Genomic DNA, 22,430 nt, shown 5'->3' on the forward strand with positions numbered 1-22,430 from the left:
AATGATAGGATATCGTGCGAATTTCATTCAAAGATATGTCTCTTTCTCTCTCTTTATCTTTCGAATGATGCGTTTTTCTCGCGTCTTAATTACGTGACTCATTAAAAAACGTTTTACTGCTGCGCCGCTCACGTGCAATAATTAAACCCGTTAAATATCTGTGCCGGGGAATACATGGCACGCGTGTGCGTAAGTGCACGTATTCACGAGCCTTTCGCAGACTACAACGAGACTATATTCGTACATTGAGATGCATTCTGTTCTACATTGTTTGAAATATCTTCCCTTTCACTTCTTTTTGTGAAATATAAGTTTTTTTTCTTAAGAATAATATTTCTTTAAATTTGAATAATGATTTCATTCTTGGCGAGAATAAAGCGTAAGAACAAAAAGGATCGTGAATCAAATGTAAGAGAAGAGTACGTGACAGAAGCATAAGCAAATATTCTAGAGAGTGTAGATTGGAGCAACGAAATGTAAAGCGTTTATGAAGCATTTTAACGCTTCTTTTAGTTTCATTGTTCCAATACTACGCTCCTTATTAGAACGTTTGTTTACGCTTCTGTCACTTTTTACTTATGCTAAGATTTTTATTTTTATCGGGGATTTATGACGCCCTCCTTAAAACCTAGCATGTATTTTAAGTCTGTAGTTCTATCTGTAATAGAATGTTTTCAATTTAAAAGAATTCATTCCTATATATGGATTTTCGAACTATCTGTGCATGCAATTGCTCACTCGTGCTTCACGGAGCGCGACTCGCCAGCAACTCGTATTCAAATTCGCGTTTTCCTCCGCGGGGGGATTCGATTGTGGGTGAAAAGACGGGGTATTTCTTCGAGGAAGAGGACCACGTGCATCGCGTGCCCGTAATCGGAGGCCGCGCTTCTTCGCGGAAGATGCAGCGAGCGCCTCGAGCGCTTATTTGCGCATAACTTCGCAAACTGCGCCTCCCCCGATAGAGTGCTGCGCACCGGCTTAAGTACTGTTAACAGGTTGACTGTCGTACCGGAGTCATAGAGGCGAGCCTTCCGCCGGCAGCGTATCCGGGGATAAACGCGATCCTAATGAATGGCTGTTCTGTTTTCTCAATTTATGCACCGGCCGTCCGCTCGAGAGCCTTCTCCCATCTGCGCCGCAGAAAAGCCACACATGAGAATGATTATAATTGCCGCGAAGCGCGCGCGGTCGAGAGATTCTCGGAGCAGTGATTAAGTGGAGCTGATCCTCGGTTTGTTATGTGATTAATCGTACGAGCTCGTTGCGCGCCGCCAATATTGCAAATGCGCACTGCATTCTTTTTTTCTGTGAAAAGTTCGTTATGTTCGATAATACGTGCTATTGTCCCATAAATTCTGTTTTATTTAGATTCTTTCGAAGTTAAGAACCTTTTTTCATCTCTTCTCTTGCGTTAAGTGTGACACTGAGAGATCAGTCTTCAGAATTGGTCATGATTATTAGTTTTCTCATGAAACATCAGTATATTAAATAACAACAGCCTAATAAAATTATTTATTTTCGGATATTTATTTTATAAATATTCGAATAATATAAATATTATGTTACGGACAGACAAATTCGTGCAGTGTCAACATCGATGTTGGTCTTGCAATCCGATTGGTTTAACTTATAAATGCTTCATCATGTGTCCATCAGGATTTGAGTCGCGGCTTGAAATCTGCGACCTCGTTTCGGGCACAAGGCGTTTCTCCCTCAAGTACCACCACTGTTAAACAGACTTCTCATTTATAATGCCGTGTCTTAACTAGGTTAATCGCTCGGAAGGTTCTCGCGACTAATTGATCGATGTCGACGAAAAAAGTCGGTCGCAAAAAGCACGGAATGGCGCCGGTCGATGATATTTCCTTTCTTGATCACCCGAAACGATCATCGCAATAATTGGAGTCTCTCCTCTTGCTGTGTTTCAGAGCGACTTCGAACCCCAGTGTCACGTGTTCCGCACGAAGCAATTGCGCAAACCTCGACCATGTCATTTATGCCACCAGGCGGTGATCAAGCAAGCTTCCTGCTGCAGAGGTGAGTCGATAACATCATTCCCTTCAGGGCAATGAAGTGGGTATAACAGCTGGCTCTCGTCGGTAGTACTCTCGAATCAATTGTTGATACGGAAGCTTCTGAGAGTGCGCGGTTAAAACAAGACAGCTGCGGCGATGAAACTCGACATTTTTCTTTTTTTTTATTATTATTATTATTATTATTATTAGCGTTATTACTGGTATTACGTTTCATTGCCCCGGTCCAGATTACACGAGATGATTATTACGATTAATGCAGAAATGCATCCTCGATCGTATGCACGTTTGTGTACGCGCGTGAAAGTTGGGTCGGACTGATCACAGGCGTCCGTATCTACTAGTAGGCAATTAGCGTGATTGTAAGTTAACATGCCGCGTGGATCGAAGAAGCGATTATAGATGCTTGCAATATGATTTTAATGACTTTGCAACGTGTGCTCATGAATAAATAAAACGAAATTACTTACTGTCTTAAAATTCACTCATAAATTTAACGAGTTTTATGATTAAAATTAATAAGATTGAAAAAAAATCCATAACATCATGTTACCTATTAATTTTTTTTTTTAATTAAAATTTTTTAAAATTAAAATTTTTTTTATTTCAGTGTGCAAGTACATCTGCCACAAGACATGTGAGGACAAGGTACGTGATCTTAGCGGTCTTACTTATGGGATATTCTTTTCAATAGTTACATTCGGTTTCTTCGTCGTGACAAATGAACGCGCGTGCGTTCCGCAAACGCAAACGCGGCGATTAGTCTGTCATGAATATGTCACTTCTCCCAAGCGCGACATTCGTAATCAAGACGCTTCTTCTTGGAAGGTTTATGACAGACTGGAGCAAAGAGCACACTTCCACGTACGCGAAGAGCCCCTCTTTCGCTCAACCGCGATCTTCCGCGTACTTCCCGGTACTTAAACAAACCCTTCGGGAGATGCGCTGAGGCTCAAATTGATAACAATTACGTGCATCTGTTTTTGATTAATGCCACGCGTGAACAAGAAACGTTTTTTAGGATTGTCGATTTTAGTCTGTAAAAATTTATATTTAATTTATAATTTTTTTTCATTTTTGTGTTAATAATGATTCAAAGAGGTTATATAATTTTATAATTTTACTTATGTGTAGTTCATAATAGCATGGTATAAATGTTTTTATTTATATAGTTTGTAATAACATGGTGTATACACACGTTATACACAAGTAAGTACCTTTAAATTTTTACAAAAGTCCAGGATACAACGATAATAAGAAAGCTATAACAAGCTGAGAGATTTAATATCTCTGTTAACGTCACATAATTTCGCGGTACCTACTTCTCTTGCAGTAATAATCATCCTTCTCACGGCCTAGAGGGGTCGATGGCGCGATAATAAAATAACGCGAATTAATGAGCAGCTTCCACCGTTCTTCACCCATGCGCGCAGTTAAACCACCGTCGCGCGCTTTAATCCAAAAAGCACATCGATATCTTAACTGATGAGATTCTCGGGCTCTCTTTGAACGGTTCTTCGGTCTGATGTCTCGACTCGGGCGAGCGTGTATATGCACCGCGCGCCGGTTTCGTGCGTATATGTATTGGTGCACATGCGTGTGCGCTCCTTACGTGAAATGCTGTGTGGGTTCAGTCACCGTGCGGGCAGGGCACGAGCCTTACTTACCTTACCTACCTCGTATCTCCAAGTACTCCTATGTCACGCTCGCGCATGGAAGAGAGGAGCCGCGAACATACTTACACGCGGGTCTCCAGCACGCGCTTGTATCGGGGTCTTGACGCTTGTGAGTGTCGACGGGTGGATGAACGTTGCCGGACATGGAGAGGAACGTGCGTCAGACACGAGAGGTGCATGCCGAAGTGCAGGCAGAAGAGCACGACTTCCTCCGGTAAAACCGGCGGGCGCGGTCGTTCCGCTTTGTTGCGGCACTCTTCGCCGGAAAGGGCGGATTAATCCTGTCGTTATCTCAGGAAAACGGCGGAGTAAGCGTCCAGGAAGCGTAATCCTTGGCTCACGCGGGCGTCGTTGGACCGCGTAACGCGAGGGTGGTTACCACCCCTTACTGGGCTGGCAAAAAGTTGCTAAACGTTAGCACTATTTCCGCCGGGAAATCACGCCCGTTTGGTTTGTGACTTTGCAGCGCTTAAACTGTCATTTTAACTTATATATAACTGATAATCTGTAGGATAAAATTTGTCGACACATTTCGTGCCGCATCAGTCACCGGTGAACCACGCTGGACTTTCAGTCCGTTTAATATTTTTTATTTTTTATAAAAAGAAACGTAATTACAAAATAAATTCTGATATATCGTGCGTGGATTTATAATGATTTTATAATCCAATATTGGCACAGCTCCTTTATTAATAATAATATTAATAATAATTTTTGTAATTTTTAACTGCTATAAAATGCATTTTACAAATATAATAAACAAAAATATTGTGTCATTGGCGGCTTGTACGGTGGATGTCATTTAAAATGGGCGTGGAAATATGTTAACAATATAAATAACGATATATCAGAATGTTCTAATTATTTTAATGTGAAAGTTAATTGAGGATACATTTGCAACTATTGTAACAAGCTGTTAAGAAGAGGATTGTGTAGAATTATAAGCATCGTTTGCACGGACGTTTCTTCGAAATATCATGTTGCTCCAAAACAAACCCGCTATTGCCTGCACAAAGCTACCGCAAAATTAACGTTAGCGATCGAATGACATTTCGTGCGCACTAGAAAAATGTCAGGGGGGGTTATAAAACGGGTTCGTAGTAATTGCCAAGGTCGTCGCAAGTATCGTCGATTGATCGGCGCGTCCGGCGGCATCCGGTCCTTCGACGTGATTACAAACGTGCGATCATTAGTAACGCGGACTCATTACGCTTACGAGCGGCAGACGATCGTCATCATTGCTCTTTTCTCGATGAAAAACGCATAATTGCCTACCGGCCGTGTCGTAAAAATACTATATCATATCCGCCATAAAGGTCCGAGATAGTTAGAGAGATGAAAAAGATTTGAGCAAACGGTTGCAAAAACAGAGACAATTAGATGTGAGCGAGAGTTATTACAAGTTATTACGTAATAAAGGGGAAACTTTATTTATTAAATATATAAATATTAAATTACAAATTGCTCAAATAATTCCATAATTAATTCGAACTTTGAGCGTTAATTGTATATTAATTCTATAGATCTGTATATTAATATCTAATTTTAACAGCTAATTAATTAAATTTTACGGCTGCAACGCGTTGTGACATAATACAGCATCAAATGAAGCAACCGGCACTCTTCTACGCCACTGGCGTAAGCGCGCACACTCGCTGGAAGCGCGCGAGCTCGTATATACGGGGCTTATACACGCCGACACGCGTGAGGTCTTCTATCGCACGTATACACGGTGTCTTAAGTTCAAGGAGACGAGAGAGACGCGGTGTGGATATCCCGCACGTCCGAGAATCTTGGAGACGCGTGTGGCGAATTACATCATAACGCGAAGGAGCAGAAGAGGTCGACGAATGCAACAATACCGCGAAGAGATGAGCCGCGGCTCATGCCTCTGGCCATGCCGATGTATAACTCCTCTCGGAAGGAACCGAGAGACCTGTTTCGAATTTCAAAACGCACGGTGCAAACGTGACGCACATGGAATTCCGGCGTGGCGGTTTTATCTCCTCCGGCGAGGGGCGCAATAGCGATACGGGTGCTGGAAGTAACGAGCATGTCATATTGGACATGGCGTTTGTCCGATGTGAGAAAGCTCTTCTTTCACGGGGAACGGGTGTTTATATTTCAGCGCAGTTCGGAATCGCCGTTTAAGGCAACTCGTCCGATTTTCTGCTCCGTCGCGGACAAGCGCGCCTAATCGCCGCGGATTATGGTAGCGGCGTAAGTAACGATCGCGTGCTGAGTATATTCAGCATATTGCCCGACCGTGACGCGGTGCTCTTCACACTTCAGCACTTCGGTTACAAGAGTAAGAAATGTAATGAACCGGAAAATATCAATGAACTCGAATGAATTTTACAGTTAGTGTACAATGCTTGGTTGGTGATAAAACACGAAACGGCGACTAGGGTACTTTACGACGTTCACCGACTTTGTGCCACCTTTGAGCGGGCATTTCGATTACTTTAGTTATTCATTTTGAATTTAGGGGGTTAGAGCTTGAATCGCAATTTTCTCAAGCGATTTCTTGAACTTTTAGCAGGCAGTGTACTCGTAGAGTAGACGCTGGTACGCCACAATGGTATCGCGAGAGATATGGCGCGCTCCTCCCTCGCGGGTGTATCTCTCGCGAGTATTGATATCATCGTACTCGGCCTCTCCTCCTGGAATTCCAGATAGAGCGAGTTGAGAGCCGCTGGCCAATGGTACGAGCTAACGAACGACATCATTCGTCGGATATGGAGAACCGGAGGTTTCCTCTCCGAGATCGAAGGTCACACGATTCTCGCCACGTCCCTGCGCGAAGCACCTTTTTCTCCACCCGCCCAGTACTTCCCCTTTTTTTATCGGCTCCGAAATCTCCGCACACCTCGAGGCTACTTCGCTTGCATACGAAGTCCTCGATGATCGGCCACGTCCCGTACATTCTTTCGTATTATCGAGATTTTTCGTGCTCGAGATTTATCTTCACTTATTTCTAATAGGAGCGTTCTCGCCCATGATTAATCGGAAATTGATCACTTTCATCGTATTTCAAAGGTTTCAAGTATTTAAGAAAGGGGAACAAAAAATTTCCGCGCACTTGGAGTTCAGATTCTAACCGAAGGATCTACTGCGACCTATTGATCCCATAATTTCAAAACGTGCACCAGGCTTTCCTAATAATAGCAGATAATTAGCAATAAATAATACAGTATTTAACAATCTATTCGCCGAGCGATATAATGATCGTCATAACTTTCTCGGGAGAGAGTTTCCAGTAAATCATATTGAGGTCGGAAGCTCGTACAAATAATCGAGGTATCATCAACCGTAACCTTAAACCCGCGATACGTCCTTGTTCTCCGCTCCGCCGGGGCGAGCTGGTAGCCGCGCCGATACTCTCCGCAAAGGCAGGCCCTTTTAGTGCCCTGAACCTCGCGCCGTGGCTTTTCCCCGGCCCGGCGCGGTCTGTTGTAAACCGCGTCAAGTACCAAACCGGCGGATGGCTACCATACCTGGCGGTACCAGCGGTGTATGTACCAGGCACCGATCTTCCACGATTGTAAACAGGCGGCAAGAACCGGGGAAACCAGACGGTAGGCAATGTCGTAGACCCTCCCCCCCCCCCCCCTTCTCCACGACACGTCGGCATCTCCCCTCCCACCTGGCTGACCCCCTAGGCCTGGTATCTTGGCGCGCACGGTAGTGCAGCGATGCAGCTGCAGCTGCACTGATATTAACCCGAGCGCCGAGGTTCTCCTATGCGACGACGAGTGTGAGACCAGGTATAACGTAATGGCGGTCGGTCGCGCACTCGATCGGGAGGAAACTCGGTGGTTGTGCGGGGGAGGTGCAGGAGCTGGTTGGTGGTTCGCATAAACGCGAGGTCACGGGAGACCTCCGCGGGGTAGGAGCACACGAGGAGGGATACATTGGGGAAGGGGGGAGGGAAGGAGGAAGAAGGGTCGGATCGTGCCTGGTAAGATGCCTGTGTGTGATGTTCGTTTACTTTGACGGGGTAGGATGCCGGATTATCGGCTTTGCGGCGAGATCGATTTGCCCTTTGAGGCTGAACCCTTTCCGCGTTGAGAAGCAGCTATATGACTCCGCTAGGCGCTTTGAGATGCTATTGGTTAAATGAATTCAGGAAATTACGGGCGGTCACTCTCTGCAGCACATAATGAGGGTTGAGTGTAAAGAGTGGTAAAATCCTTCTCTCTCTTTAATTTTTTAATAATTTTATTGTTAGACCGCAATATATCAAAAGTTATTCCCGAGGGATTACAGGCTTTATTTATTAAATGCTCTTCTCCGTTATGCTTTGATAGTCGCCGTAGAATAAAATTATACAATCCCTCATTGCGGGAGGAAAAGCCGACCCGAGTTAATCATCTTACCACATGAACTTTAACCGCTTGCACGCGTAAAATGCTTCGTCTCCGTTGTCCACTCGTACGATCGCCGCGACGGCCGTATAATTAGCGTAATCACGCGTTCGACGAAAGGGCAATTATTATGATTCAGCACAAATAACGAATTACTACACACGGGCGCGTTAAGTTAAACGATCGTGACATTTTGTCCCCGTCGTCGGACGCGAAGTACTCCGAGTCGTTCCAATGCACGCACATGCATCAGCCAGACGTGTATCGGTCGCACGTTTTCGGATCGCGGAAGGGAAAATGCGATGCGATCGCGTGCGAGGGTTATAACGGGATTCCGCCGAGTCCGTGTGGCGGTTGGGCCGATCGATCGAGGATCGAACGGCGATTGGCAACGCGAGCGAGACGCGGAAAAATGTCGCGGCGTTCCCCGTCGTGACACTCGCTACGCCGCTCCGTGTGTCGCACGAACAGATTAATGACTGATAACGGTGCGATCGGCATTCGAGATCGGATTAGGCTGAAAGGAACTTCATCTATCGAGAGGCTTTCTCGATGTACAGAGCAATTTTTCTACCGCTTGTTTATTTTCAGAGCTTAATAATTCAGTTTTGATGTAAATTCAGTGTTGTTAAATGGTATTTCTAATAAAATAATGTTTTAGTAAAATACATATTGTAGCGAATATTGCATCGTCACTACCCCGAATAATTAGCCTGCGTAAAACATAAAATTTAGTTGGCGAAAGACAAAGTAAAAAACACGGATAGAAGTTACACATAAGGATCAGCTTTAGGTCGCGACAGAGAAAAAAAAAGTCAATATCGCGCCGAGAAAACAGACGATTAGGCCGTTAGAGATATCGGTCAGGAATAATATCCGTTTAAAATGCCAATTACAAACACGACAACAAACAAAGCAAGAAGTAACAGGTCTAGCGACCGCGCGGATAACGAGAAGCCGCGACTTGTCTGCTGTCTTCGCGCGAGTAGACGTGCGCTCTTCATGTGACAAAAATTAATAAATCGGAACTTAGTCTTGACTCGGATTTAAGATTCAATCATTCTTCGATCCAACCGATCCTGATAATCCAGCCACGCACGAGTACACAGTTTTCACATATATTTTATTTAATAATCTGCTTCGCGCAAAGGAGTTACACTAAAATATCTAAAAATGTTTAAACAGTATTTTTTTAAACACTTTTTAATTTTTGACACAAAATAGTTTGACACAAAAGTTTTCAATAAAAAATTTTTTGGATTGTATAGAAACTGCCATAATTCAAATAAAAGTTAAATTGCAACATATTTTTTTGGTCATTTATAAAATAGTTCCAAAAAATAATACTTCTCTGCTCATGTGCAAAATATTATTACAAAAAATTTACTATATATAAAATTATTTTTTTCTTCTCTAAAAACATAACGCATATAAATTTCTCGTTCAGAATATTCCAAAAATGTTTTGCTTACAATTTGTATTTAAACGAAATTACAAATCCATCAAAAATATATAAAGTCTCTACGTTTAGTATCTTCGAAAATTTAATTTCCGTATTGCCGCGGATGTCGAAGGTTTTAGAAATCTTTTTCTCCGGCATTATTTTATGAGATCGGCCTGTTAACACAGGGCCACCCGCACACGCCGCGACGACGTCGTGTCGTGTACACGAGAGAGCGGGTTATTAACTCGCGGCAACGAATTTTCAAGCGGCGTATTTGGTGGGGTGTCTACCTGCAGCGATAGCGATGGGCTCCGTGCACGCGCGCCGCGGCGCTCTCCAGTCCGCGAAGAGCGCTCCGACGTGAAGGACGTGGGAAAGATCGATTCGCCGTCGCGGCGCGGTTCTCACTTCGTTTCGGTTCTGTGACGAGACCGGCGCACGAGGCCGGCGTGAAAACCGGCTCCGGAAACCGCCGGCAGACGCGGGCGCGCCGAATATTCGTCCTTGGAACGATCTCGCGCGAACGATTCGATGACGAGATGCTGATGGGAGCGATTTGTTTTGGCGCTCTTGCAATTCCTCCGATTGTTCGAAGCGATGTGAACGTGTCATGAAATAAAGTGGTGACCCGAAGGATCAAGGGATCACGATTTACTGGATGTAAACTCTGAGCGTGCGTCTTTTGGCGCCTGGGTGCATCGTTTTTGGCGAGTGGTCCGTGTTGATCTATCGGTATATATCGAACGGTACAAAGATTCGCGGTGAACGCTGCTGAGAGGGATCGCGGACAGTACTCGAGACAACGGTTCCTCGACCACTCCGCATTCTTCTGCTCGTAAAGGAGATAAGTCGCCTGCGTCGAGCAACCGGTCGTCGTTTTGCTATCGATCTCTCTCTCTCTCTCTCTTTTTCTCTCGTTACTCTCTCGGATCGATGCAAATCTCCGCCGAGGGTCGTCGAACCCGGTGTTAACGGCGACCTTGGCGTTACACCCGAAAATCGAGAGTCCTCGCGGAAACGCGCGCGCACGCGGAGCGCGTGCCAAGGACGGGATGCGCCATTTTCGAGAACCGATGCAGGGAGGTGAACGATCCTCGGAGTGTTTCGCCGCAGACCGGTAATGGGATACCAGAGGTGACGGCAAGATGAACGGTCACGGCTCCACCAATGAGGTACTCGCATTGCGTACGGTTTTCTTTCCCTCTTTCTTCCTCTCGTTGTATATGTCTTGCCGCCTCAGTTTTTTTTTGGTCTCTTCTTCCATCCATGTGTCTTCTCTCGCGCCGCGATATGTGCTTTAGATATTTAAATCACGGTGTCCGTTCCATTCTCGACTGACGATCTTGAATCGCGGATTAATCCCGCCCCGCTCAAGGTAATCCCCGGAGTTCTTAACAGGCCTCCGAAGAGAGAATACATCCGTAGTGCTCGTAGATCCTCTTTGATGTTCAGGTTCTCAACGCGTCAGCCTTGATGTTGATCCTTGTACCGATGTGCGATTACAGTTGATAAGGATAGTGGTAATCGCGGTCGGCTGTTATAAAACGAGAACTTTAGCGATGTAAACACATATTTCAAGATTGCCTCTTAAATAAATACACGTTAGGTAAACACCCCTCATAAAAAAAAATAAAAAATTATAGGTACATATATTATATATTATATATTAGAATTGGTTATATATAAAGTGACTGAGTGTATCTATATTTTATTTATTTAAATTATATTATGTAGTACTACATATGTACATAATAATTTTTTGGAGTACCTTAAGTTATTGAATGTTTTAGGCAAATTAAGGATGTAAAAATAAATTTATTTTTATCTATCGTACTTAAATTCAAATAGATTTCTTTATTTTTTAGGTTTTGAATTACATTATTTATTATTATTACACATAAGCGCAACAGAAATATTACTCAAACCTTTAAGCCATGCTTTACTACGATAAAATCCACAAATTTTTAACAGGATTACTCGAATAAATGGCAAATTTGCATTTACATCGGAATATACGAGGAAATATTACATCATATCTTTTTCATATCTGTGACATGCAAATTCTTCTCAGCGTCGCCGTTGGACGTGCAAATGCTCCGGCAGGGCAAATGTCTGTTATGTATCAAAATGGCGCTCCTTCTTCCCTCGATTTCTCTGTCTTCTACCGACCGCTGCCGTCTTTCCCGCCGCTTCTTCCTTCCCCGTGTCGTACGTCGCGATTTCTTCTTGTTGCGTTCTAAATTCGCCGCGCCGCGCCGCGCGCGCGTATGTATATAGCTCTAGCGAGGAAGAGAAATTCCTGACGTCTCTTCTTGACGGCGCGGCGGCGGCGGCGGCTGGGATGCACTAGCGACGTTTACGCGGGATGCAAGGCCCCGGTTTCTGCCACAATGATTGTTGCTCAACCCCGACCGAAGAACTGCATGCGGCGCGCAACACAGTTTAGGTTTAAAGTGCTCCAAGAGCTGGTTGCGCGTCGCGCGAGAGGCATTACCTCTTATCTCATTTAGCGACGTGAATTCTCGACACATCAGCGGTGTCTGAAATGACGATGGAAGTATTTAGATCGATTCGAGTAGTGGAATTACTCGGATTTATCGGATGATAAGATTGCGAAATTGCAATGCAATGCACGTTGGAGAGCTGGGGGCAACAGATTCTTTGTTTAAAGTTTGAGTTTCGATGTGTACTGTATCAATTGAGTAACTCGTTCTTTGAAGTTTCGTAAGTTGGTTAGAAAACATTAGAGTTACAAGTAATGAAAATATATGTATATAAGTACGTGATTTTTTTTAAATTTGCCACAATTATATATTTTCGCAATTTTATTTTTATTATTGCAAGATTAATGATTATGCGATATTCTGCTTTATAATTATTTTCTTTTTGCCGCATTGTAATAATTATTCTATTTTTGCCTACAACTGATGCAAATGTCAAGCGTATTAAATGTATATTCGTCGCGATATTTAGCATATAAAGGCAGTCTAGCCGCCGTGTATTATCATTACCAGAGAAAAGCATTGATAACATGCAATCACTCGAGCTGCCTGTTTATCTCTCGAATCTACAACGTCGATAAACAAGGATTGATATACTGCCATTGTCTTCTTCGGTTGCTACGAAGCCGGTGATCTTTGATATTTCTGGAGCAATCCCTGGAGCAAAGTATACATCGAATATGAATCTCGTGCGTGACTGTTATCGCATATATCACGAACGTTTATTTTGTATCGTACGGCCTGGCGGGACCAGAGAACATAGTGTTGCAAGCGACTGAGCGTAATTTTTATGTGGCGACTCGCGATTCTAGGGAGGTCATGTTTGAATAAGAAACGGCAGGAGAGGGAGGAGGGAGGGGGGGGAGGCAGCGATAAGGCCCAGGCTCGATTAGATAACGGTCCGTGACAGGTACGGTACTGTTTGCGCGTCGAAGAGTGCCGCTTTTGCATACGGCGAGCACAACGCTGGATTTTCCTTCAACTTAGTTCTATAACGACGTTATTACGTTCTTCACGATTTCACGCGGTCTTGCTTAACAAAATTAGAGATTGACTGGATACGCGAACGCGAACGCGCTCTGTTTCTCCGGATCTCTTCAGTATCGAACTCCAGTATTGGAATTTTCATTTGCGAATACGCGTTGTGCGCGAGCCAGATAGAAGCCTCGATAAAGTATCCCTGGCGACGCGCCAGCCATGAAGAGAAAAAGGAAATGGGACTCTTTGCTCACATGCGCACGCAATGGCAAAAATGACGAGCGGCGTTGATTATCGTTACATACGTTATCCTCGCTTTGCCAATAAATCGATAGCTCCGCTTTCATTACTGACCCGGATATCTCACGGGTCTTATCTTCTTGGGCAACGAAGGAAACTATGTTTGACCATTGTGTAAAATGTATTGATTCTTGAATGGTTTACTTTACGTCATCTATCTAAGTGCTTTGCCGAACGTTCAAGTTCAATTCCAGTACAGTACTGAAATAAGTTTTGTACTCAGACGTTTGACGAAAGTTAAACAGAGAATCGTGAATTAGAAAAAAATATTTTAAAAGAGATAAGTTCTTTAAACATTTAATATATTTTCCAAGTTATATTTTCTGTAGTATTTTTGTTAAGCGGTATTTATCTTTCTTATTAGCACAAACTAATGGCGCAGCACGAAGATATTGAGAGCCTCTGTTCTAAAATAGTGTTGGGTCTTCCTCTTACTTCTATTGTAAATGGCAATTTGTTTCAATAAGCAGCATGAGTGTCCAGTAATCCGACCTTGGACTGTCAAATGCGAAGACGCGTGTGAACATACAACGAGAAATGACGTAGATTCTTAAAGAATTCGTCATACTTAATTTTTGAATACGATGCAGAATTGGCGAGCGTTAGCAAACTAACTCAGAAAAGAATTGGTATGAGAAAAATGCTTGAAAGCGAGATAGCTTCAGATAAAGTAAAGTAATAAGAAATTTAATGGGAAAAGATTCAAACGGAGTTTGAACAATATTTAAACTTTAATAACGAAGATGAAAGAAAAGTAGATCTCTTAGTAGTTAATCAAACGAATGCAAATTGTATACCGACATGGTCGTTAACGAGTATACGAGTATACCAGCGGTATAAATCTCTATCGTTGCTTAAAGGCCGGGAAAATTTCTGTCGCGGCGAGAACGAAAAGAACGTAATTTCTCCGTAGCTTCTCACCTTGTTGTACAAATTGTATGCGAGACCCGCAGACGGGTATCGTGGAAGCGCCAATAATTTTTCATCGGCAATACTCGACGAACGGACGAGAAACGGAAAAGGGTGTGCCGAGGATTATGGTGACAGGAACATCCACGGTGTCATAAATTCCTCGGTAATTGTGGCCAATTAATTGGCATGCAAATGAGGTGAAGCGCAAATCACCGGGAATGGAGGCGGATCCATTCATCTGAGGGCGATCCTCGAGCGTCCTCCTTCATACGGCGAACTTTTCACTCGCCTCTCGCCTCTTCACTATCGTCCACTTAGTTGACCGCGCGGCGGCAGTTACGTAGATTCTTTATTCTTTTTCTTAAAAAAAAGCTCGAGGAACGCACGGCGACTCGCCAAGGCCGACTTCCGAAATTCACAAACGTGCCGAAATAGTCTTTCCGAGAATCTCGTCATAGAAATGTGCATCTCGGGGTAGGCACGCGTATCATGAATCAAGCATTCGTAACGGTATGCGACAATATATTAGATTGTTGTGATATATATTAATAAAACCTGTCAACTTACAGATAATATAAGTTAACAAGACAAATCATTGAATTAAAAGCTACATTTTTTATTAATATTTTTCTAAATATTATATACTTGTATATATATATATATTTTTTTTTGTAATTTTAAATTATTTTACATGAACATTTGTGACAGATTTTATTTAATTATATTAAATTATATTAAATAAATTATTAAATAATAAAACGATAGACGAAAAGAAATAATTGTTTATAGTGAGCCTAATATTAAGTATATCTGTAGAACTTTCCTTAAGCTCAATTAAAACATACTCGTGTGTCATTGATATACACGCTGCAATTAATTATAATGCTGCGAACGTGCTGAGTTAATTTGTAACATGTAATTTGCAAGGGAATAAAGAGCGGTAGTTGTTACGTACACAACACATGTACGTAACAATCCCCGCATTCGCGTCGTTACGACGCCAGTGTTATTTACGCCAACGAAGAAATGGAATATTGAATGAAACCGAGCGTGTCTGACAGATTACGGCACGGCACAATGTCGTGAATTAAACTACGCGAATGTGTAAGCGGGGCCGCCGCGTTGCCCGGCGCCAGGGTGATTTCGAAAAACCAGTTTTACGACCTCTAATAATCGTCCCCTCTCGCCAAGGGGATCCTCGCCGAATTTAGTGTTCGCGTCATCGTGATCTTTCCGTTGATCGCGTGACGTAAGCGTTCGCGTTCTAAATTCCGCGTTCGCCGCCACAGGATTTTGCGGCAGCTGCGGAAAGGATGGAGTTTCGCGAACAGTCGGACTTTCCTGAGTTACACTCTGTAATACGCGAAAGTCGGATGCCTCGAGCGAGGAAATGGGAAACGATGGGAAAGCCGGGCCGGCCTGGCCAGCCGCAAAAAGCGCGTGCAAGGAAAGTGAAAAAGACTAGTCTCTTTACTCTAACTCGGCTACATCCATCATTGGTTTTCAGTTACGAAAAATTCGACGTTTTCCTTTTACCATTTATGAAATGAATTTCTGATTTATCTCTTTTATCTTGAGTTCTTTCTTTAAGCTTTCTAATATATTGAATATAATTGTACATGTATATGTATAAATATAAGAGAAATATACACATACAGGAATATTCATATGAAATGATACGTGAACAAATATAATGTACGTGTGTGTGTGTGTGATCATTCACAGATGAGAGACACATTTGCGCGCTTGTCGGCTTGAGATAATTCCAAAATCATATATTTAAGCTGCGAATATCGTGCTGCGTCTCGGAGCACGATATATGTGGCTGGAAGACAAATCCTCGTTCGCGCACAAACGTAACGATTATTCGTAGTTCAAACGGGGAAATAGCGCGTGTCTGTAAAATCTCTTAGGATTTCATCCGAATTCCCAGCCCGCAACACAGTGTCTCCCGTTTCTGTGAATGAGGCCGGGAACCAGTAAAGACTTAGCGGTTCTTGCCGAGTTAACTCTGGATAACCAGCACTAATGTTTCACGAGCTCTCTCTCTCTCTCTCTCTTTCTTCGCTTCTTGAAATCGTCCTCGCGCGGTTCGCTCATAAGGAGCTCGTAAACGACTTGCATAAAATTGATTCGCCACGCTCGACAGCGAGGTGTCCTCGCCTCGAAAACCGGACTATGGAATTTCGAGCTTCGCGACACGGTGCGGTTGTCAAGAAGGAAGATAATTACGACCGCAGAATAAATTATTAACGGCGGCGGCATGGAGTGGGCGTATCGAGCGATTTCGGCGCTTTAAGGCCTCATTTGTGCGGCTCGAGCCGGTTTCGTAATTGTAATGTGACCAACAAGTGTTAACCTGTCCGCTTTGATAATGTTGTCTTTGTTAATTTGATCTTCTGGGATGAATAAACGCGCAGTCGGCCAAGAGTCGGTCAAACTTAATGGTTTCTTGATGACGACTCTAATCGTTAATCTTCTTATTTCTCAGGAAATCGCATATCAGGAAAGTAGCAAAATTATTTCTATTAAAAATTAAAGATAGCTGATAATTTTTAGACTCTAATACCTTTTTATTTATCACAACGTCAATATATTTATATAAATTTTTAATCAATATTAGTGAGAGAACTCTCGGGGGTGAAACTCGATTGAAAAAAGATATCTAATTTTTCATTTATTAAGAATTACTTCGTATCATCTCTTGGACACAAAAAAGTCATTCGTTCTGATAATCAATCATCTTTCGAAAGTTTTCGGATTGCACAATTAGAGTTACCGATTGTTTCCGTCGCGTATTTGGACATCAATTGCGACAAAGTCATTTCATCGCGAGGATTTACGAGCCTCGTCATGTGCGAATGTGTTTGCGATTGGGTTTTATTGACATGCGTATTGTGGAGCTTCACTTCAACGAGCTTGATGGCCGTCATTAATCAGTCGTTTCACGATATATACGTTTGGAACAAAGAGCGGAAATGTCGCAGGTGTGTAAATACGCGCGATGGCAAAATGGAATCCTTTCAGCGTTCGAAGACGCGGGCCACGCGCATTACGCGTGTGAGGCGCGACGCATATTATGTTTCGCGTGCGTATTGTAGGTTTGTGGGTTACAATGCACACACGAGACGGCCGGTCCGAACGCAATTATTCGGCGCGCACGACGAGCCATGCTAATGAATATTGATGCGCCTCGCCAGTATACGCTCCACTCGAGGTCAATGCATTAGCATTATTAACACTTCGGGGCATCGAATCGCGCGGTCCCGGCACGACGAAAGAGAAAATACGCCCGTGATTCCCGTGGCGTTCCTTTTTCTTCGGCGTCAAACACGTGGCCGACCCGACTCGTTTCCTTCTCACTTTTTACATACCTCTCGGCGCTCTCGCTGTGTTTACTATTATACTAATTTTGAATTCTTTTCGAAGGACTTTGCTCTCGCAGTCGAGCGAGGAAAGTCGGAAGAACGACCGCGAATATAATTCCCGAAAGCGACTTTTGATCTTCTATTTGGCAAATTTTTTTTTTTCATTCTAACAAAATCTACAATTGTGCTACTAACCATTGTCGCCGTTGAAAAACGAATACCGGGCGGCTAGTGTGCTGAATCGCTCGGAAACGCTTGGTGTCGGCCATTCTCGCATTTTATCGATCACTTTTAAGCAGTACTTCGGAGCTTTTTGTTTCGGGCCCGCAGTTAACTTTTCTGCAGAGACGTCTGCCGGTCGTTAAACGATTAAACGAGGAGAAACGTCCGGTGAGAGCTTTTCCCGGATCGCTCGAGGAGCTTTGCCGATAACTTCAGTTCAAAATAACTTTCCAGGTTTTCTAGGGTTTTCCTCTTTAAGGGAGGAGTTCTCTAAATAGAGTATATATACCTACACTGTAAAATGATTTTACCAAGAAGTCACATCTGTATGAGTTGTACACATTTATATATGTATATATATATATATGTATACATGTAATTTTGATGCGATGAAAAGAATCAATTACCGCTTTTAATGACTTTTATCTAATTTCGTTTTATTTGTTTCGGTATTCTCGCGCGGTTGATTGATATAGCCTAGAAATTATAACTTCAGAATGGATTCCCGCAGGGATGACTGATCCGCACAGTCATTTGGGCTTAGCGAGCCCACAGACCCACGCTCAATACACTGCGGACATTATACATATATATCTATACATCACACATATGTACTCATATACACGCGCTTCTAAAAGTAATAGTGCAATAAATAGTTGAAGAAAAGCAAAATTGAAGCAAAATATAGCCTTACGTAGGAGAAGAAAGAATAAGTTAAAATGTCTAAATATATATACACAGGACAAAAGAATTTTATTAATTTAAAAATAGTATAAGCATTTTTGAAAAAATTTTAAGAATGGAATTTATGTAATGCATATAATTTGTAATTCATGAATTCCATTTATGGTATAATGCAATAATCGCAGCACTTCAAAAGTGCTATTTATTTAAGTTGTTGGGTTGTTCCTTCTGTCGATATATCTTCTATGTCAGTTTAGCTTCTAAGAAAAATGAGCTTAAAATACATCACCTACAGTATCGATTTCTCTTTTCGTGTGCTATGGATTATCGCGATTCGTGTGCGTGCGCTGTTGAAATTGAACTTGTAACTGATCTCTCTATTAAATTCGCTGCAAAACGATTCAAGCAAGATTAATAAATAACGCTACTTTACGATCAGGACGAAATAAAACAGCAGATTACTGCTGACAACAGCCGACAGTTGCTTCGCGACAAACGCCGATGCGAAGGATACTCGCTGGGAGGGAAAATAAATGCGAAGTGCCGTGTGAATAAGTTAGACAGCCGGGGAACTGGCCGATCGTAATGGATCGCCTTGACTTGCCCCTGCGAAGTACCATTACTGACGAGGAAATTTGACAGCGGACTGACAGTGCCGCTCCCAAAATGCCCGTCGGACAGTCTAATCGTATTAAATTGTTTTGTAATCTGTCCGTTGACTGCGTATACCCGTGTTCTGACGCTGCCGTGCTTGATGCTGCGAATGAAATCTTAAATGATTTTATTCTGGAATGTTATAATTCCAGATATCTCTTCCAGATATCTTCATATTCTTTTTGGTTTTTATTAATTTATCATTGATACATAATTTTCGACGATTGATTGCAATCGCGCGGCAATTACATGAACGTCTCCTGAAGTAGCAGATCGATAAAAATTTTTTCATCAAATTATCGCGATCAAGCGGGATGAACGCAGAAGTTTCGTTGTTCCGTTTGCTCGTGTAGATTTTATTTACGATAAATATGCGTGGTAACGTTACACCGACCTGTCTCACCTCGAGCTACGCGCAGGCTGTTATTTAAAAGATCTTAACAAATGGTTAGTCAGGTCGGGCTCCTTATTATCCACGACTCCTTGGAGCGCCATAGGACGCTAATTGCAAACTTTCATTACGAGTCACGCTCGGCTCGACGGACGCAGCGCTGATCGCGATAGGCTTCCGCGAGATCCTACGAGGTACGAGCAAGAAACTCCAGATGAGAGAAAGAGAAGAGAAAGGAGCGCCCAGAGCGTGATAGGTAGCGCTATACGCTCATAAATATTAAGATACTATTCCAGCTAACAAGTCGATATAGAAGTATTTATTGCAGGTCTATCGTGGTACACACGTAATGTAATTGTTGCATCGGCCAGAAGTGGTAATGATGCTTGCTGGCGTTAAGACGATCGTAAACAGCATCTAAGCAATAATTTCAGATAAAACAGAGAATGATAAATTCTCCGTTGTGACGTTACCGCTTAATATAAGCTTAATTTATAACTGCAGTTATAGTTAAGCTCTGTGAGAGAAAGATATTCGACGATATTCAAGTAGCATAAGCACCGACTTTGAAAATAACGCTTCGTTATTCGCATGTCTGAAGCAATAATTTGCGTAATGCAATATCCGTTTTCCCGTAATCACTATATTCATACTATACCCACGACAAGTACTTGCAATTTCTACGTTTTAATAGATTTTAATAGAATATCTCGATGCATCATGCGCGCGGATCGCAAAAATAATGATGCAACGTCCCCCAAACAGGCGTCGTTTATCTTAATCTCAACCCTATTTCCAGCCCCGGAAGGGAACACGCACTCGCTTCGTCATCGGTGATCCCGCCGCCGCGTCGATAATCACGATGATCGATCACTCGCGGCTCGACGGACGCACGCATGCACGCATCGATTAGGGGTCCGCATTTCGCGCCTGCACACTCGAGTCGCCGCGCCGCCACCGCCGTCGCCGCCGCGTGCGTGGGCGATCCGCCTCGGAGCAGCCGCCGATGCACGCGCGATGCACACGACGTGCGACGATGCGCACGTGTGTGTTCGTGACTCACGGTAGGCATTCTCGCGCGACAAACCGGTAACCAACGCGGCCGTTACACCGCGAACACCGCGGCCACTTTGTCCCCGATGGTCTCTCCTCTCTCTCTCTCTCTCTCTCTCTTTCTCTCGGCCCCGTCTCGCGCCGCTCTTAAACTCGCGTTTACAAGTGTCGGCGGGCGCGAGGATTCACGCCGCCTGTCACGCTGTACGTCCGCGAGCGGAACGGATGGATTTAGGAGAGAAAGAGGGAACCTCCAAGGTCGGCGATGGAGATTGTGTGTGCGCGCTTGTGCGTGGCTTGGCCGTTCGATTCTTTCGCCGCTTCATGATAGATTGCGTAGACTCGTCCAAGTCCGAGGGTAAAACTGGACGTTACGTACCTGGGAGGCACGCGTATCGCTATATGAATTTAGTTCGTGATATATTTCGTGACAAGCCAGGATTTATATCTGCGGAATATGACGGAGATAAACACGCGGCTGCGGGAAATTGTGAATGTTTTTGTGAAACGGTGATTCTCGTGGGACGCGTTTCAATTGCATGATGTATTGAATTAAGTCGGACTCGGGATGTACCGTTTTTCCTCGCGTTTTTCGTCTCGATGAATTGTCATTGCTATAGTCATTGGTATCTATCAGCTACATGATAAATTTGTGTCGTAAAAAGTCGACTAGAATGTCAGACATAATAATACAAAACTGTGATCACATCGGTTTGGGTAACAAATGAATATAGAAATGAATGGCACTGGTCAGACGTCAACTTTCGCGGATTTTTACTTTTTTTGAAAAAAAAAAAAAAAAAAAACTGCGTAGAATGTACTTTATCGTGACATTCTTTTCTCGCTGTTTTCCTTCTTGTTATACACTATTTCCCACGATTTAATTGACATTAATTACAGGCATTTAAGAGATCTTGCGAACTAAAAAGTTGATATACATCGCAACGAACTTTCGCTCTTAAATCACTTATCGATGTCTGGAGATTTTATAAAAGTGCGACGTGTAGCAAGGAATTCGCTGCTGGTTCGCAGAAATGTCTTGCAATTTATCAGCAATACTTCCCTCAGTTAATTTGTTAATGCCAGAGTGGATATCACAAAGTTAACCCACGGGCTTCCATAGAATTCCACGAACGCGCCGCCGCGCGCCGTTTGCGCCGGCCCCTCTGTCGTCGGCAGTATACGCCCGCTAAATTACCGATATATTCCAAGTATTACCTGAATCGTTCCCTCGAACTCCGCAGGGGGTTTAAATACGGCTCTAAGACCCGATAAAACCTTGTCTCCTTTTTTTCACGCGAATATTGCCATATGCGTCCGACATCGATGAATTATGATTGCCGATAAATCGAAGTGGAGGAGATACGAAATTCGCGTTTGCTATTATCCCTTTATGACACTCTCTACGCTCGCGCACATGCGTTGTTTTAGGCTCCGTTGCAAACGCGCGGGAACAATAACGCAGTAAATTACGAAACTAAATTATACCATAATGCATGCATAATTACTAACGAGTATACGACATTTTCGTAAAGGCTATTGAAATGATTTTACATAATCATAGGCTATTATATGTGTAATTGCTGTACTCTTCGCTTTAACAGTCATTCAACAACAATGTAACATAACGTTCAGGAGAAGCGCCTGAAATTAAACTGTAAAGCTTAATCGACTTAACGATAACAAATTTCTAAGAGGATTGCTAAAGTAGATTTTAGTCGCGCTTTAAAAATAACTACTGAAATTTGTATGATATCGAAACTATGGTAGACGTATTTTTTAACATATATATAATTAACGTTCGCTTTAATTTTAGTTAGAATAAAACATCCAACCGTTATTTTCGT

The 22,430-nt window shown here is 43.0% G+C and overlaps 1 protein-coding gene across 7 annotated transcripts in view; it reads left to right on the forward strand.

Annotated features, from left to right (window-relative positions):
• The window catches only part of LOC105453348 (tensin-1), a 173,683-nt gene that overhangs the window by 60,516 nt on the left and 90,737 nt on the right, over nucleotides 1–22,430 (forward strand). For 6 of the 7 annotated variants that reach the window (XM_011695211.1, XM_011695214.1, XM_011695213.1 and 3 more), the window contains exons 2-3: nucleotides 1,929–2,037; nucleotides 2,644–2,681. In XM_011695211.1, the coding sequence (XP_011693513.1) occupies nucleotides 1,929–2,037; nucleotides 2,644–2,681 (147 nt within the window). Of the gene's footprint in view, nucleotides 1–1,928; nucleotides 2,038–2,643; nucleotides 2,682–9,864; nucleotides 10,693–22,430 lie in introns of those variants that run through there. The other variant, XM_011695220.1, reaches the window with a different exon arrangement.

Source organism: Wasmannia auropunctata, unplaced genomic scaffold, assembly GCF_000956235.1.
Source record: "Wasmannia auropunctata unplaced genomic scaffold, wasmannia.A_1.0 LD336000.1, whole genome shotgun sequence".
NCBI lineage: Eukaryota > Metazoa > Arthropoda > Insecta > Hymenoptera > Formicidae > Wasmannia > Wasmannia auropunctata.